This window comes from Lethenteron reissneri, chromosome 67 (assembly GCF_015708825.2).
Source record: "Lethenteron reissneri isolate LAM-NWPU_2019-01 chromosome 67, ASM1570882v1, whole genome shotgun sequence".
In the NCBI taxonomy this organism is placed as follows: Eukaryota; Metazoa; Chordata; class Hyperoartia; order Petromyzontiformes; family Petromyzontidae; genus Lethenteron; species Lethenteron reissneri.
The window spans coordinates 2990563-3007555 of NC_083845.1; the positions used below are offsets into that span (position 1 = coordinate 2990563).

Sequence of the window (16993 nt, forward strand, 5' to 3'; positions counted from 1 at the left end):
GAACCTGAAGAACCAGTGGCATCTACATCTGCAGAATGTGAAGAACCAGTGGCATCTACATCTGCAGAACGTGAAGAACCAGTGGCATCTACATCTGCAGAACGTGAAGAACCAGTGGCATCTACATCTGCAGAACATGAAGAACCAGTGGCATCTACATCTGTAGAACATGAACAACCAGTGGCATCTACTTCTGCAGAACGTGACAAATTAGTGGCATCTACATCTGCGGAATGTGAAGAACCAGTGGCATCTATATCTATAGAACATGATGAACCAGTGGCATCTACGCCTACAGGAGATTTAACAACTTATGAAGCCATTCCGCGTGTTTAGAGTACATGCCGTACAGCATGTTTGGAATCGACAGGAGTAAATTTGGACTTACAAACAAATCGACTTACGAACAGACTTCTAGAACCTAACTCGCTCGTAAGCAGAGGAGTCCCTCTATCGTATTTATCCTCGGAGGAGGAATCCGATGAGAGCTCTTTTTTTAAATCCTTTATATTAAGTTCGCTTGCTTGCTTGCTTGCGTGCTTGCTTGCTTGCTTACGACCGTGTAAAATTTTCGGTCGTTTTTTAACCCACTTCCCGTGATCCAATCGAGCTGACATTTTCCACACAGACTCGTTGTGCGCGACAATGTTCGTGAAAAAATTTTTTTACACTTTTTAGGACAAAAATATTGTATTTAATTACCAATTTCTTAATGCTGCGATGCAATCATCTGACCCATAGGTGGCAGCCATCTCAAGCCAGAGGACGAGAGGACTCTAGCCGCCATGCATATAAAGGATTTATAGTGAAAAACTTTGTTTTTACTGGTTATACTTATCACAGATGTCCAGTAGGGGGCACGGGGTCAGAACGTTACAACAACAAATGACACGATAAGCACGATAGGAGTGCCAAGTTTAGGAAAGGTAAAAAATCGCTGTGAATACAGCTAAGTTATTTTGCATCTTACCAAGTAAAGCTTTCTGAGATGTAAACTTATACTGGTAGGAACCTCCTGGTTCCACCAGCCCACAGGGAATTATTCTGTCGTCCGTCGTGCATCCAAAAATGGGAGGGGTGGGGCTGGGTGGAGAGGGGACGGTGGGGAGGGGCTGGGTGGGGAAGGTGGGGAGGGGCTGGGTGGGAGGGGTGGGGCTGGGTGGGGAGGGCTTTGTCACCCCGTGGTGCCTTTGTAAAACTCAACGTTTAACCTACTCACGTCGGCTTGTGCCCGCCCTTACAGTCGGGCATATTTGCGGAATACACCACGCCGCCGTTGACCCTGGCCATTGACCGAGCAACCCAACGTTACTACCAGCTCCCTCCGCAGGAATGTGTTTTTTCAGAAGCTACCTGGCCACAAATGATAGCTCAATGAAGCGGCCTATCATCACGTGGACATTTAAAGCGGCGAAATCATCGAAATCATCTCAGTTCACACCGCTCCTTCCCGATCGGAGCAGAGCGACCAAGCACGGATGAATTTGGGTGGAGGAGGCGTAGTAGGGAGGAAGAGGGATGGGGGCGGGAGTGGGAGATGGTACCGTGTATGCCTCGACGTCATCGGCAGCTGCGGGGCTGCGCTACGCGGTGGGCAGTCGAGGGCAATGCAGGAAAATTTACTGCCGGAGGTCACGGGACAGACCCAGCAGGTGCCATGGGTTCACTGACTGAGATGACCGGCAGATGCATCGACTGTACTCCCCTCTGTGCCTAACGCAGAGATCCCCCATATAACCTGTAAGAGACCATCGGGGCAATTGCTGTTAGCGAGCACCTATGAAGGCTGGCACGGCGCACGAAGGGGGTGGGTGGGTCACACCACGCCCGGCCGCCTTTGTCTCCCGAGTGGCGATGTTTACACACCGCACCGGTTACTCATTTAATGCTGAGTCGACCTAGGGGAGGTCCAGGACCGAATCAGATGATCATCACCGGGGTTGGCCGTGGGCGGGAATCGAACTCGGGTCATAGCCGGGTTCGTAGGGCAGTGCGCTGGCCACTACACCACCGCTCCCCAACCACACACGCACAAAGACACCGGACCACCAGTCATTGACAACGAAGCGAGCGAACGCGACCCATCCCCAATTGCCCTTGACCTCTACCGCCCGTCCGCCCCCACCACAAGGCCCGCGTGCACCCACTCCACGTATTGGTGGCATTGAGGACCTACGAGCGTGGCCAAGCGGGCACAGGGCGGCTCAAGTGGAGGCCCAACCCGGCGGTGCTGCAGGCCCTGGACGCCACCTTCTACTCCTCCATGCAGGTCGGGGAGGGGGATGGGGGATGGGGAGGGTGGGTGGATGTCATCCACAATGATATCCACAATGACATCCACAATGATATCGTGGATGTCATCGCGGATCTCATTGTGGATGTAATTGTGGATGTCATCGTTGATGTCATCCTGAATCTTTGCCGTCCAGGTTGTGCAGCCGACGGGCAAGCGCTTCCTGCTGGCGGTGGACGTGAGCATCTCGATGTGCGGCGGCGTCCTGGGCACCCCGGTGCTCATGGCCAAGACCCTGGCGGCCGCTCTGAGCCTGGTGAGACGGATTCGATGAGACGCGACGGGGGCGCATGTGCGGTGTGTAGCGTCGCGTGCGCAACAGCTCTTGGCCTTCGCCCAGAACCACCGGCGCAGAAAAGAACTGGGCACCCGCGCGGTAAAAATTGGTGTTTTTTTTCAAGACCCGGCCATCCGCACAGGCAGCGAGCGACGCACGCACAAAGCCACGAGTGCAACACCGACCTGGTTCATCGTTTAGCCTGGGTGAGACGCAGCAGGGGCCACGTGGACGAGAGGGGCTCGTGCGACGAGCTGAAGCGCCAGCGTGCCTTCAGAGTGACGTGGGCGGATTTTTTTGACCGTGGAATTTTTTTTCCGTGGATTTTTCACCACGTGCCGCACACGTTGTGGGGTTTCTTTTGTTGAGCGCGTGTTGGTGAAGGGGTTGGGGGTGGGATGGGTACCAGCATCACTCGCCACTGATGTTAGCCTCGGTTGGGTTTATAACCCAGGTCACCGGGTTCATAGCGCACTTCGCTTAAGTGTATTGACCCATTGCGCCACCGTTTGCTGCCAAAGAAACAAATATTTTCCAATAGAACTTTCATATTTTAAATCTTGCCGTTTAATGCTTTACAATCATGGCAACTACGGTAGCGCTCGTTAAGACGATTCGATCTGAACGAAACTTCAGCGTGAAGTTACGTGTCCCCCTGTCGAGAACTCGCGACGGAGTAATAACGGGATGCATCCCCCCCTGGCAGAGTGCTACCAATTAATTACCGCCAAATAAATACTTTACTGGGACAAATGCGCCATGGATAGCGTTTCAGAATCCACGTGTGTGTGTATGTGGGGGGGGGGGGGAGCGGTAGTGTAGCGGTTTTTCACGCTGCTCTACGAACCTGGCGACCCGGGTTCGATTCCCACTCACGGCCAACACCCAGTGGCGATTATCTCAACCACTCCTGGGCCTTCTCTAGGTCGACTCAGCCTCAATGAATACCTGGTGAGGTGTGTAAACATCGCCGCTAGGGAGACAAAGGCGGCCGGGCGCGGTGCTGCTCGCTAACAGCACTTGCCCCAATAGTCTGTTACGGACGATACGGCAGGTCTTTGCGCGCGCATGAGTTTTCATCGTTTAGCATGTACTTTTGTCGTAGGTTGTGTCGCCTTTAGTTTGTTGTGCTTCCCCCCGCACCTCCGATTAGCACGGTTGCCTATGTATCGTACGTACGTACGGCGGGCACTACGTCACTCAGCTTGCGTCCGCGCGCGTGCGGGATTGCAGGTGATCGTCAACACGGAGCAGAGCGCCACCGTGCTGGCGTTCTCGCAGACGCTCCTCCCCCTGCCCATCGACCCCTCCCTACGGCTCGACCAGGTGCTGAGGATCATGGACCAGGTGGGCGCCGGACGTCTCCTACTAAAAACAGCGGCGGCAGCAGCCGTTCGCCGCAAAGTGACGGTGCCGTTGCCCACAGAGTGCTTGTGCCAGGCTAGGTGCAGATGAAAAAAAAAGACTCGAGTCAACTCGAGGCCCATGGTCAAATGAGATGCTGCTTGCCAACGATGTGTTAACAGCGGCCGAGACTTGAACTCAGGCTGTCGGGTTCCGAGCACGGTGACCCTAACACTGCAAAAAAGACAGATCCCCCCCCCGTGTAGCCTTAACAGGCTGTTGGGGCAAGTGCTGTTAGCGAGCACCTATGAAGGCTGACACGGCGCACGAGGGGGTGGGTGGCCAGCACCACACCCGGTCGCCTTTGTCTCCCCAGTGACGATGTTTACTGCACACCTCAACATGTACTCATTTGAGGCTGAGGCAACCTAGGAGAGGCCTAGGACCGGTTAAAATGATTGTCACCGGTGTTGGCCGTGAGCGGGAATCGGACTCGGATCGCCGGGTTCCTAGCGCGGCGCCATAACCGCTGCACCACCGCTCTCTCTGGCGATGACTGTCAGTGGCGGTGCACTTTTGAGGCTATCGCTCGAAGCGTGGCTGAAAGGAGGTCACTGGCCAGACCTAGGGCCTATAGGTTGACTGACCGAGATGACCGGCAGATGCGCCACCCGTGCCGCACTCTGTGGCAACTCGCTGCGTTCTAGCCGCCCGGCGCTCCGCTCGTTTGCTGTGCGCGTCTTGCCACCTCTCTGTGCTGTGGTGAAAGTTCCTCACCTGGGTTAAAAAGGAGACCTTCAAAACGCAATCGTGGACTAGACTGCTTTCTGTGATGGTTCCTAAAACGCATTGATCTCCGCTTTCCTGGCGACGGCGAAAGGCGCCTAATAAGTGCAAACCATCATTATTATGAGTAAAATAAACTATTTTAACATTTTTGTTTATTTACCAGGTAAGTGTCCACTGAGCTATTGAGATCTTTTTCAGAACTTACCTGGCCACAAATGATAGCTCAATGAAGTGGCTTACCACGTGGAAATCTACATGAGCAGCTAAGTACTCTAAACACGTGACGTTGATTCTAAATGTGGAAGGGGAAAAACCAGAGGACGTGGAGAAAAATCCACACGGCCACGGGGAGAGAGACATTTTTTTTATTTAGCGAATGCTTTTTTTTATATTTACGCGATCTAACCCAAAAAAGAAATCTGTATTATGGATGATATTGGTCGCGAAAGCCTACGTGTTAAAAGCCTACGTGTTAAAATGAATGCTTTTACATATAACTTTTACACAGAGCACCAGATACACGAGAACACTAAATAAAATGTATATGTACGCATGTCAATGCTACGTCAGTGGACGTGAGCCCACGTAGCCACAGAGCCATGCGACGGCCTCTTCCAGTGCGTGCAAAATATACAGCAGCAGGCGTCAGGGTCGGGATCGACCCCACGACCCTCCCGCATACCAGGCAAGGTAGTTAACATCTCTAAACCACCGTGGTGTCAGGGTCGGGATCGACCCCACGACCCTCCCGCATAACAAGCAAGGTAGTTAACATCTCTAAGCCACCGTGGTGTCAGGGTCAGGATCGACCCCACGACCCTCCCGCATACCAAGCAAGGTAGTTAACATCTCTAAACCACCGTGGCGTCAGGGTCGGGATCGACCCTACGACCCTACCGCATACCAGGCGAGGTAGTTAACATCTCTAAGCCACCGTGGTGTCAGGGTCGGGATCGACCCCACGACCCTCCCGCATACCAGGCGAGGTAGTTAACATCTCTAAGCCACCGTGGCATTAGGGTCTGGATCGACCCCACGACCCTCCCGCATACCAGGCGAGGTAGTTAACATCTCCTAGCCACCGTGGCGTCAGGGTCAGGAACGACCCCACGTCCCTACCGCATACCAGGCGAGGTAGTTAACACCTCTAAACCACTGTGGTGCCCGCCTCGGCGTTTGAGCAGGTCCCGCGTGGCGCGACGGACTGCGCACAGCTCCTGGCGTGGGCACGTGACACGGGGACGCCGGTCGACGTCTTCCTGGTTCTCACCGACAGGAAGGCCGCCTGGGGAGCCGTCCACCCGACCGTCGCCCTGCAGGAATACCGCAAGGTTCGACCCCCGACCCCCCCTCACCTCCCCTCACCCCCCCCACCCCGTGCGCCGCTCAGGCCGACTGAAAGAGACGACATTATTCGGTGACGCTGCCATCGCCACTCCACTCGGCAATGCCCCGTGCCCTTTTTCTTACCGCACCAGATATTCCCACAACAACAGCCGCTATTCGCCACGAAGTGGTGGTGACGTCACCATGGCGCGTGTGCCAGGCTATTTGCACTTTAAGGCCATGTGAAATGTCGACTGCTCGCTGGCAGGTCACGGGGCAGACCCAGCAGGTGCCATGGGTTGACTGAGATAACTGGCCGATAAACCACCTGTGCCCCCCACTGTGCCAACTCGCTGTGGTTTAACCGCCCGGTGCTCCGCTCGTTGTTGTGAGCGTCGCTCCTCTGACCTCAACATGTTAACATTTTACTTTTAATGCGAACGGGTTTATGTTAGGAGTAATATTTTTGGGATTATTGAAGGGTTTGTCTGTTATTAGATAGCCACCAATTAGTATTAACTGTTCATATGCCAATAAAAAAACGGCTAAATGTAATTTCCATCACCCCTCATGGTATCGTCATGTTATATCTCTTGTTAACTCTCGCCCCAACTTTCACCCTCTCGGCGCTGGCCATCGTGCGTTGGCGCCAGGGCCCAAATTTGCCGAACTCGTGAAAGCGAGACCACGGACGACCCAGCTGGGATCACGCTATACGCAATGTCCCAGGTCACTGTTGCAAACGAGGCCTCGACCTGGTCTCTTGAGCTCCCACCTCGTTAAATAAAAATCGACTCGCTGTGTGGCGTTGTTCCGGTAACCCACCAGCGGAAAGTTGCGGCGGATGGCATGCGTCTTGCTGGTGAACATGCCGCGCGTGACTATAACTAGGCCATGATGGCGGGATGTTAACTACCTCGCCTGGTATACAGGAGGCCGTGCCTTCGATCGTGACGGTGATGCCTGCTGTACATAGTTTGCATGCTCTACTCCTGGTCGCGTGGATTTTTCTTCGAGTCCTCTGATTTTTTTTCACCTCCACGTTTATCAACCAACACGCCTTCAGAGTGTTTGGCTGCCACTATGAATTACCACACGACGACGACGATGCGTCACTTTGTCGAGTTATCGTTTGCGACAGCCACGTCACTTCTGAATAAGAGCTATGCAGCTCAGTGGGGGGCCTTACACCCGATTAAAATCATTTAACAAATAGTAGCTGTTAGCGGACGACTCTCGACTGCCCGCTCCCTCCCCGGTGCCGCGACGGTCGTAGGAGACGGGGCTGGCATCGCGGCTGGTCGTGTGCACCCTCACCCGCGACGTGGCGGTGGCCGCCGCCGGCGACGCCGACGACGCCGGCGTGCTTCACGTGTGCGGCTTCGACGCGGCCGCCCTGGACGTGATCAACGCGTTCGCCTGCGGCAGATTCTGAGAATCGATTCTGGAAATCGGTCGCCAACGCCAACCCAGAGCTCAACGCCTACCCATCCACCCACTCCGCCAAACCTGGGGTTCATTCAAGATCAACATTCAAAGCCATTTATGTGACCACCACACCTTGCAACAAATGCTTTCTACCCACTGCTTCTGCACAGTACACGCAGAGCGACCTCCCAAGCTCTGCACTTAACAGTGTCCTGGAATACATTTGAAGACTCTAAGTGACCCACACTCTCACACAGACACCCACAAACTCGCATAGCGACCCGCAGTCTCACACCAAGACCTACAGACTCACACAGAGAGCCACAGACTCATCGAGAACTACAGACTCGCACAAAGACCCACATACTCACATCGAGACCCACAGACTTACACAGAGACCCACAGACTCACACCGAGACCCACAGACTTACACAGACTTACACCGAGACCCACACATGCTGACACAGAAAACCACAGACTCATCGAGACCCACAGACTCACACAGAGACCCATAGATCTGCACCTGACAAGAGTATCCCACCACTTGCTTTTCGGTGTTTTCCTCCCCCAGGTCACCGGACTCGTGGAGACCCCTCCATCGCAGGTCACGGTAATCGGCCCTCTAACATCCTGCACGCATGTCCTGCAGCGCAACCTTCACCTTCCTGCTTCCCATCTGCACCACTTACCTGCCATGTTCTCTTGCGGACGTGTGCATTGCCTTTCCTGTCTTGTCACTAACTTCACAGCAGATGTCTTGGGCACACGTGCTTATATGTCAGCGAATTCCTTTCCAGCTGCTGAGTGTCCAGCTCCCGGATCCAAAGTGGTTTCCGTAGCCTATGAAACGCCCGCCCAGCCATCCCTAAAGTGTGGCCATCCCGAACCTAATTAGGACGGAGCCCGTTTGCAGCCCTCTCTGTTTTCAATGCTTCCTATTGGGTCTCCGTTCCGCTGAGCAGCATGTTGGGATGGCCACATTTTTCCAACTTGTAGATGTGGGTGGCCTAACGAGTGTTCAGGGGTGTCGCACATTCAGCCCTTGAGTTGGCGGTCTGGACAACGCTGAGAGCGTTGCTCATTCAATGCGGCTGTTACATTAATGGGAGGTGCACGCAAGGCATGATGGGATTTGTGCTTGCACCGTGGAGGTTTAGTGGGACTGGACTCGTACGCTACCGCACGCGCGTGTGTGTAGGCACGTGTCTGCGCATGTGTGTGTGCGTGTGTGTGTGTGGACGCGTTTGTGTGCAGTTGTGTTGACTTGGCCCAGATTGCCACAATTATAATTTTGACAGTGCATGAAACGTTTGCGGACAACGTGTAGTTGGATCAGCATTTCTGTGCTAAAAAAGAAAAAGCACTTGCAACTTTTTACTGGTGGCTACACCACAGGAAGGAGAGTAGAGTCAAGGAGGGTTCAACAGAGTAGAGAAGAGGGAGGAGGGAGAGGTTGCATCAGCGCCTGGACGCTGCCACTGCTGCTGTGCATAGGAGTGGAGTCTGTTTTCACAGTGGGCGGTGGAGGGTATGGGGGGGGGTCAGAGTGGGGGGTGGCCACACGGACGTCACGTGTGGTTTATATCGTTTGTACGCCCATGACGAACATTTTGTAATGGTAACGATTTATGGCCATCAACCGGGAGCGATTCGCTTGATTTGTCACGAATCGAGGGGGAAGGGGTCGCGCTTCAATCGAATTATTTTGTTTCTCCCGGTCATGGTGGTGAGCGAAGCCGGCCGCCTCCCGTGGCCGCGAGGTTGATGCGAACTGGTCGCCTGCAACAAGCAGACCCATCAGGACTCCGGTGCGCCACGCTGTCGCGAAGCGCAAGAATCGATGCGTGACTTTGACGGATAGGCGCGCCTTTTGTGCGTCCTGCCGAACACTATCTGAAGCGTTCGTTCGCTGACAACTTCAGTTTGTATCGAAGCTATTGTGAACGTCTGAAAAATAAGAATAGTTTACCCTTTCAGGCAATAAAATCAGGTGTCCAGATGTTCAAACACAAAATAGATTAACCACAAATACTTGTGGTCAGTCAGTTTCAAAAACAATGCAGAAATTATCGGATGATGTTTGTTTGCATGTTCACCACAACCGAAATGCGATGGGGATCATCGCTGCCGGCTCACCTGACAGGCACTCGCTTCCCTGTGGCTTCTGTTGGCCAAGTGTCACTTCAATCGCTCCCCGTTCCTCATTCAAGACACTGCTCCCCTAACTGGGACTGAGCTGAGTTCTCAAGTGGGCACCCCTCCTCCCCCTTCACCGGTGTTTCGTCGATGAGCCCACGACACCTCAGGGGGGGCTCGATGGCAGAACCAGCGTCCTGGAACTTGCCCCTCGATCCGCCCCTCCGCTCAGCCCTGCCCCTCCCTGCTGCCTGTTTGGCTCTGCCACCGCTCGTTCCTCTTGAGCCAGATCCAACGGGTTGCCGCTTCAGCCTGCTTGCCGACGTCGGCCACCGACTCCTTCCTTGCCACCCCTTCGATGCCGAGCAGCACCCAGGGCCCTCCGCAGTGTTTGTCCTGCCAAGCCCCCTGCAGCTGAGCTCGACTGGTAGATTCCATGCTCTCCGTCCATCCTGCTGGCTCTCAAGGATGAGGCACTGATATTTCCTGAGCCTCCGCTCATGGGGATTCCTCGATCCTCTCCCCCTAGGGCACTGTGAGCTTGATGAGGACCACCTGCTTGGTTCCTCGAGACCAAAGGACGATGTCCAGTCTGAGGCTTGTGCTGGCTATCACCTCTGGGAACCAATGTTGCTTCCGGCGGTCTGCCAACATCTCCCAGTCACCTGCTGTAGCAAGGAGCCTCTCTCCTGACCTGAGTGGATGAAACAGGGGCCCTGGGTTAGTTGGCTTGGCTATCTACCTGCTTCTCCAGTCCCGCGGCCAGCTGAGTGAGGATTTGGTCATGTCGCCACCTGAACTTTGCATCTGCCAGACCTGCTTGGCAGGAGGAGAGCCACGTGTTCCAGGCTGGCTGGCCTTCCTCCAGCCCCCACGTGTGGAGATTTGTTGGTGTGGGCAACACATCATACACAGAGCAGGGCAGAAACATAATCCGCTACCCTTCCATGTTCCCGATGTCTTGCTCGGTCTGTGCCCTCTCTCGTACGCTCTCCTGGCGTGTCCAGCTGCCATTTTCTTTCACGGCTACAGCTTCGTCAGCGTGTCGGACCTCTCTCTGCACTATGCCACGGCGCTCTTTTGGATCCGCTTTGTTCCAGCTTCACCTGGTCGTACATCCCCGGCCCAGCCTGCCTCCTCGATTCACCGACCCGACAATGTCCGCGCGTTGCGGCCATTCCTCCGCCTCCCCGAGCGCTCTGCTGGCTGGACCACTTGCGAACCGTTCTTACTCGGATCTCTTGCCTGGCGAACGTTATCGTGCATGATGTCCCCCGCAGCATCGTGGCCTTACGAGCTTTCGTTGCCTTGTACAGGCCGATGGAGCGGAAGCTTCTTGGGAGCGCCGTCCATCTCCCGAGGAAGTTGTTGGTTGTCCTCTCTAGAGCCTCCAGAAGGGTTGACAGAGGTATCTCCATAGATAGGCAGCGGGCAGCAGAGGAGTCCCCCGTGTTGGTAGCCCCAGGCCGTAAACTTGCCAGGTAGGCCACTCTTCTCCAGAGATGTCATCCAAGTGTTGGCTTGCAAGAGCGTCTCCTTCAAACTCTTCTTGTCGTTGAGCTCGGCCCTGTGCCACCTCTTCACAGGCTTCTTGACGGTGAGGGATGGTCTCTTCTCCGATCTTAAATCGGTACCTTTCCTGGACAAGTGCCGTTTTCAGGACTAGGCTTCTGGACTTGGCAGGCTTGAATCCCATTCTGGCCGATTTGGTGAGCTCTACCGGATCTTCCGGACTCCATTTGCCTTCCGTGTGTGGTCAATGCAGTCTTGATTCCTTACAAACGGCATCTATTTGGTTTTTTGAGCATCTTCACACCACCTGTTTTATTGCCAGAAAGGTTAAAGCATAATTTTATTTGTCATACTTCGACACTGGCAAAAGAGGTCCCCCATGATATCTCTGTTGTCATTGTCGGAGGAGGGAGATGACCACTACGCTGTGTTTTAATCGCCGTCTCGGGAGTGCTGGCCCACTCTGCCCGTTTGTCATTACATTGCTGCACAAGGGGGGGGGGGCCTTCCCCCGCACCTTGCGGGCCACATGTGAGATTTTGATCATACTTCACGCTGGTCAATGCAGGTCGGTGAAGGTTTTAGTGGGAGTGCGGGACGCGCGACAGATTTTCTGCGCTGCCTTCCCGCTAACCACAACGCCTATAACGCCTGTTATGCATGGCGATAACCCATCCAAGCACTGTCCAAGCTCGACGCTGCTTAGCTTGGAATCACCGTATCGGGTGCATTCCGGGTGGTCTGGTCCTAGGCTCCCCATTCCTCCTATCACATTTCTAAAAGCTCTTTTACATTCATATTGCAGTAATTGTACACTACATGAGTGATGTTGCAGCTATGGGGCCAGCTCATGTTGACGGTATGTGTGAGGCATGGCCCACATTTATAGCCGTGGTGTTATCGTGTCCAGTAGTAGTGATGTTATGTCACTGCCATCGGGGCAGTTCCCAGAGCAGTGGTTCTTAACATTTACTGCAGCCTTGCACCCCCTTTGTTTCTGAATCGTAAAAAGAATTGTGAGGAAATTCATAGGGTTTGACGAAACAAAGGAATATTCTTGGTTCTTCCGGTAAAGTGCGTGTTCTCCCCGTGGTCGCGTGGATTTATGTCCGGGTCCTCCGTGTTTTCCCCTCTACATTTAGAATCAATGTCACTATGCGTTTAGAGTTATTCGGCTGCTATTATATTTTTCCCGCGAGCTAAGCCGCTTCATTGGGCTATCAATTGTGATGGTCAGGTTTGCTTCATAAAAATAATTACATATCTCAGTGGGCCTTACCTGGTAGATAGAAAATGTGTTTAGATCGGTAAAAAAAGTAAAAAAAAAATTTAGTTTTTAGTTTCGGTTCATGAAACGGTACTACTTTCTGAGAAGTCAGCAGTGGCTGCTCTTTGGAGAGACTTGCTCTTGCCATAGAAATGTAGAATTTCCACCATTGGCCCAATTGATATGAGCACCTTCACACTATTCACCTGCTCCTGTTTTGGAGACACCTCGAATATTTATAAAGAGTGTCCTGCAAGAGGTCAGGTGTGTGATGACGACGATGATGATGGTGATGATGGTAGTCATTGCGTTCCCATCTGGAGTGGCGATGTCACTATCCCATGGAAAAAAAAAATGTGCTCGGCTCGTGGTGGAATTTCGCTGTTTTATTTCAAGCGAAGGTGCTAGAAACGTCGTGATCAGGGGCTACACCAGCAAGGTACAGATGGTTGCCTGCCACTGGTTTAACGCTTGGAAGCTCAATGGACAACGCACTACGGGGGTCGCCGGTTAGTCAATGCCGTTTCCTGCTGCCGCTGTCCGCCCAGCAGTGTAAGCGGATCCACCACAGTTATGCCTTGTGATCGGAAGGTTGCGTTTTGGTGGGGTCAAGCCGTGGTTGCCCTCACCTCTTCCAGCACGTCTGGGGCAGCGTGGAACCGTAGGCCAACTCCCACCGTGGAGCTCCTGCTGGTGGGAGCCCATCCGCCAGCAGGGGCGAGAGCTAGACGCTCCAGGGCTGCGCCTCTACCTGTTGGCACGTGCGCGTGCGTACGCTGACCATCTTCCGCACAGTACGTCGCTAACCGTGCTAATCGGAGGTGCGGGGGAGGGGGGGAGGAATGACAACAAACTAAACACACGAAAATCAGTTCTTCAGAAATTTAATTACTTTACAATCTAGATTTTTGTTTTTAAATCCGTTGCGGTGTCGGGGTTTTTACGAGTTGTCGTGCTCTCTGGCAGCACACGGATTTAGACATTTTTCCCGCCGCCTCGTTCCGCTTTGGGGCGCGCAAGGTTCACCGTGGACGGGAGGCCGTGGGCGCCGTGGCTCTCACGAACCTCTCTGGGCAGGAGTTGACGTCTCTCTCGCCAGTCTCCGCGCCAACGCATGGGAGTGGGTGAATGTGCCCAGTTTCGAATTTGCCGGCAATGTAACGGCGTTTGACCCGGTGGGAGGCGCGTGGTCTTACGTGAGTTTGAAAGCCAATCGAAACCAAAAAAACATTAATTCCACGCGCATGACCAGGAAGTGGAATGCTGTAATTACGTTGTTATTTTTTTTGGCCCACACTTGAAGTCTTGAAGACTTGAGTCTGTTTCTGGGAGGGTTCTACTTTTGGTGATGTCTTGGCCAGTATGACTTGTACGTGATTAACTATGGGGGAGGGGGAACCAGAGAACGCGGAGAAAACCCCGCGCAGAACAGGGGAGAGATTTTGGAACTTTTGCGCGAAGGAACGGTTTGCCCCAAGTCGGGAATCGAACCCAGGCCCTTCATGCAGTGAGGCACGAGCATATGCCACGCCACCCTGCTACCCGACAAATTCGCTCGTGGTTCTTTTTTTTCCTTCATTTAGGATTGCGGTGAATGAGTAGGAGCTGCGTCGTTCCGTACGCGAACTCAGCGTGCACCGTCCTGGAAGATCGGTGAGATGATTTTCAACCTCTTTGTTAATCCACTGCTGGATGAAGGCCTCCCAGTGCAGCTTCGGTCGCGGGGATTGTTTGACCATACTTCACCATGCTGGTTAGTACGAGTTGGTGAAGAGAAATTCATATTCTGTCCCCCCCCCACTCCACAACTGATGTTTGCAATGGTTGGGAATGAAACTCCGGTCGCCAGGTTCATAGTGAAGCGTACTAACCACTGTGCCACTACTCCCCCCCCCCACCATGGACGGTGATGGGTAATAAAGTAATACAGACATAAGTCTCTCCACGTGCAAATACAAGAAACCCATGAACCCACGTCTTAGCCTATCGGCCTGTGGACATTCTGGACCCAATACTCTCAGTTTCTGAAGCGACCCTAAACAATAAGCTAACCCGCTTTTTCCTGGCGGAGGGCAAACAAACAGAGACTCCCACATTTGGGGCAAGTGCTGTCAGCGCAGCACCTGTGAAGGCCAACGTGGCAATCCCCGGCGAAACTTCACGGCACTCGGATTGTAAATGTTGTGGGTTTTCCTTTCCGACACAGCCGGTGTGCTGAAGTAGAAACTGACACGTTTTGTTCACGTGACAAACTTCATTCATTGGCTTTGGCGATTGGTGGTGGGGTAATGACGCATTTATATTTGCGCGCTCTAACCTATGAAAAAAAACCCATTATGGATGATGTTGGTTCGCGAAAGCCTACGTGTTGAACGTCACGAGGAGTGGGTAGCACCACGCACGACCGCCTTTGTCTCCCCGCTGCTGATGTCAACTGACCCTGCACAGGTACTCGCTTGAGGCCAAGCTGACCTTGAGGGAGGCCCAGGACTAGTTCAGATATTTCGTCGCCGATGTTCTGTCCGTGGCTGTGAATCGAACTCGGGCCGCCGGCTTCGTAGCGCGGTTCGCCCGCGGAGCGGCGCACGTCGCAACGTGACGGAAGTGAAACGCGTCGGAGCGCGCGGGGGGGGTAGCGCACATCTTCTGTAAACCTACCCGGCAGTGCCACCACACGTCTACAGCGGAGAGACCGTCCCCCGAGTGGTCAGGCCCGACGTATCTGTCCGTCTACGCGAGGTGCTAAACCTTTTTATATATCCTTAAAAGAGCGTGGTTCGTCACGCGTCGATGGTGAAACTGAAAGTTTTGTAACTCGCTAAATGGAATATGCAAACGGTCGATAACCTAATTTTTATTGACGTCCTAATTACTTGCGTGCATTCGACGGCGTGCCGGGTCTGAGACCAGCAGACCACTCTCCCCTGGGGATGCGGTTGAATCACGCGTGGCTTTAGAACCCGGACTCGAACCCACGATCCCAGGCAGCGATGCTGGCTCGGTGATCTGGCAACGGCGATTGTGATCCCCCCCCCCCGCACGATCTTGACATGTCAATCCAAACCCGCAGTGTTTCTCGAACTCCCGTCTCCACTACTATTAATAATTTTAATAATGACAATTGAAAATGTTTGATATTTGCGACGCACTCATAGCGCAAGGCTGCCACGATGTTTCGGCTGCCTGTTGGGGGCGATGTTGCCACGCGGTTTTTACCCGGTTGAGTAATTTGCGAGATTTAGTTTTCAAAGTTGCCGGGTTTCTAAACGTGACGCCAGCATACCTTGACCTTCCCTTCTCGAATAACGTCGCGGCGTTCTTTAACACGCGGCCATTCCAGCTGGCCATTGCATTCGCAGGTATTGACCAGGGTGGTCGCTGGGCTCGCGCCGCGAACCCTCTCATACAATTGCCCCGTTAACCAGGGGTGGGGAACGTTCGGCCCGCGGGCCGTATGAGGCCCGCGAAATCATTTGGTGTGGCCCTGCCAAGGCAACCGCAGGCGGGACTCGAAATTCAATAAATCTCGGAGCCAACCTGGAAAAGCAGTTGCGAGTAGCAGCAACATCATCAATACCAGCTAACATCACACGCCTCGCCAAAGAGAAGCAGTTCCAGCCATCGCATTAGGGGCGAGTTAATTAAATGTTTGACCGAATATAACGGGCTAATTTTTAAGTTGATAATTTTGTATGGCCCGCGAGTGATGTTATAAATATCCAAATGGCCCTTGGCAAAAAAAAGGTTCCCCGCCCTTGCCGTAAACATTTAATTGGTCTACGGATTGTTCTGCTACGCGCTGCACATGCTCGGCATTTGGTCACCGAGGAAAGCCAGCACACCGGTGGGACTGGAGTTTTGAGAGACGCCAGTCTGGAGCGATGGCTCTGGTCTGCGTGCCTCCGCTAAGCTGGAGCGAAACTGTTGGGCATTTGTTGAAACGGTTTGAGGGTTTTTTTGTAACGTGTTTTAGAAGGATCAGAGGCAGGTTGTGAACACATTAAACTGTAGACTTTTAAACGACGTCGGGGTCTTGTTTTCTCTTCTCTTTGATGAATCCAGAGGTCGTCGGATCGGTACGATCGTCCGGCACGGCGTTTGAAATAATTGGTGGCAGTTTCTGTTTTCTGTCCGCTCGTCAGTGCAGATGGGTAACTCCGCAGTTGGTGAATCTGCAGGTGGGGAAAAGTGTGGTGGGCACTACCACCCTCTTACCAAGACGTCTGGCCTTGAATGGAAGAAACTTTAGTTGAAGCTTTCGTGACTGCAGGAATTACTCTTTGGTTTTTTCGGTAAAGTCACGTAGAAAGAAAATAAAATAAATAATAGAATGTGACGTTTCGATTGCAACACAAGCAACCGCCATCAGGTGTGAATGAATGCAAGCTCGGGGAGAGAGAGACAAACACAGACACGGAGACAGAGACATACACAGAGACGCGGAGAGAGACAGAGACATACACATTGGGGAGAGAGACAAACAGAGAGAGAGACACCGGGGAGAGACACATCGGGGAGAGAGACAAACAGAGACACGGAGAGAGAGACCGAGAGACACAGAGACACATCGGGGAGAGACAGAGACACAGAGAGACAGAGACAAACAGACACGGAGAGACAT

At 53.3% G+C, this 16993-nt stretch overlaps 1 protein-coding gene across 1 annotated transcript in view; it reads left to right on the forward strand.

Moving 5' to 3' along the window:
• The window catches only part of LOC133360059 (RNA-binding protein RO60-like), a 37651-nt gene extending 21256 nt beyond the window's left edge, over positions 1-16395 (forward strand). The window contains exons 7-11 of the mRNA XM_061578641.1: positions 2132-2269; positions 2430-2549; positions 3804-3917; positions 5888-6034; positions 7306-16395. Coding sequence (XP_061434625.1) covers positions 2132-2269; positions 2430-2549; positions 3804-3917; positions 5888-6034; positions 7306-7464 — 678 coding nt within the window. The 3' untranslated portion in view covers positions 7465-16395. The remainder of the gene's footprint in view (positions 1-2131; positions 2270-2429; positions 2550-3803; positions 3918-5887; positions 6035-7305) is intronic.
• Positions 16396-16993: the final 598 nt, after the last annotated feature.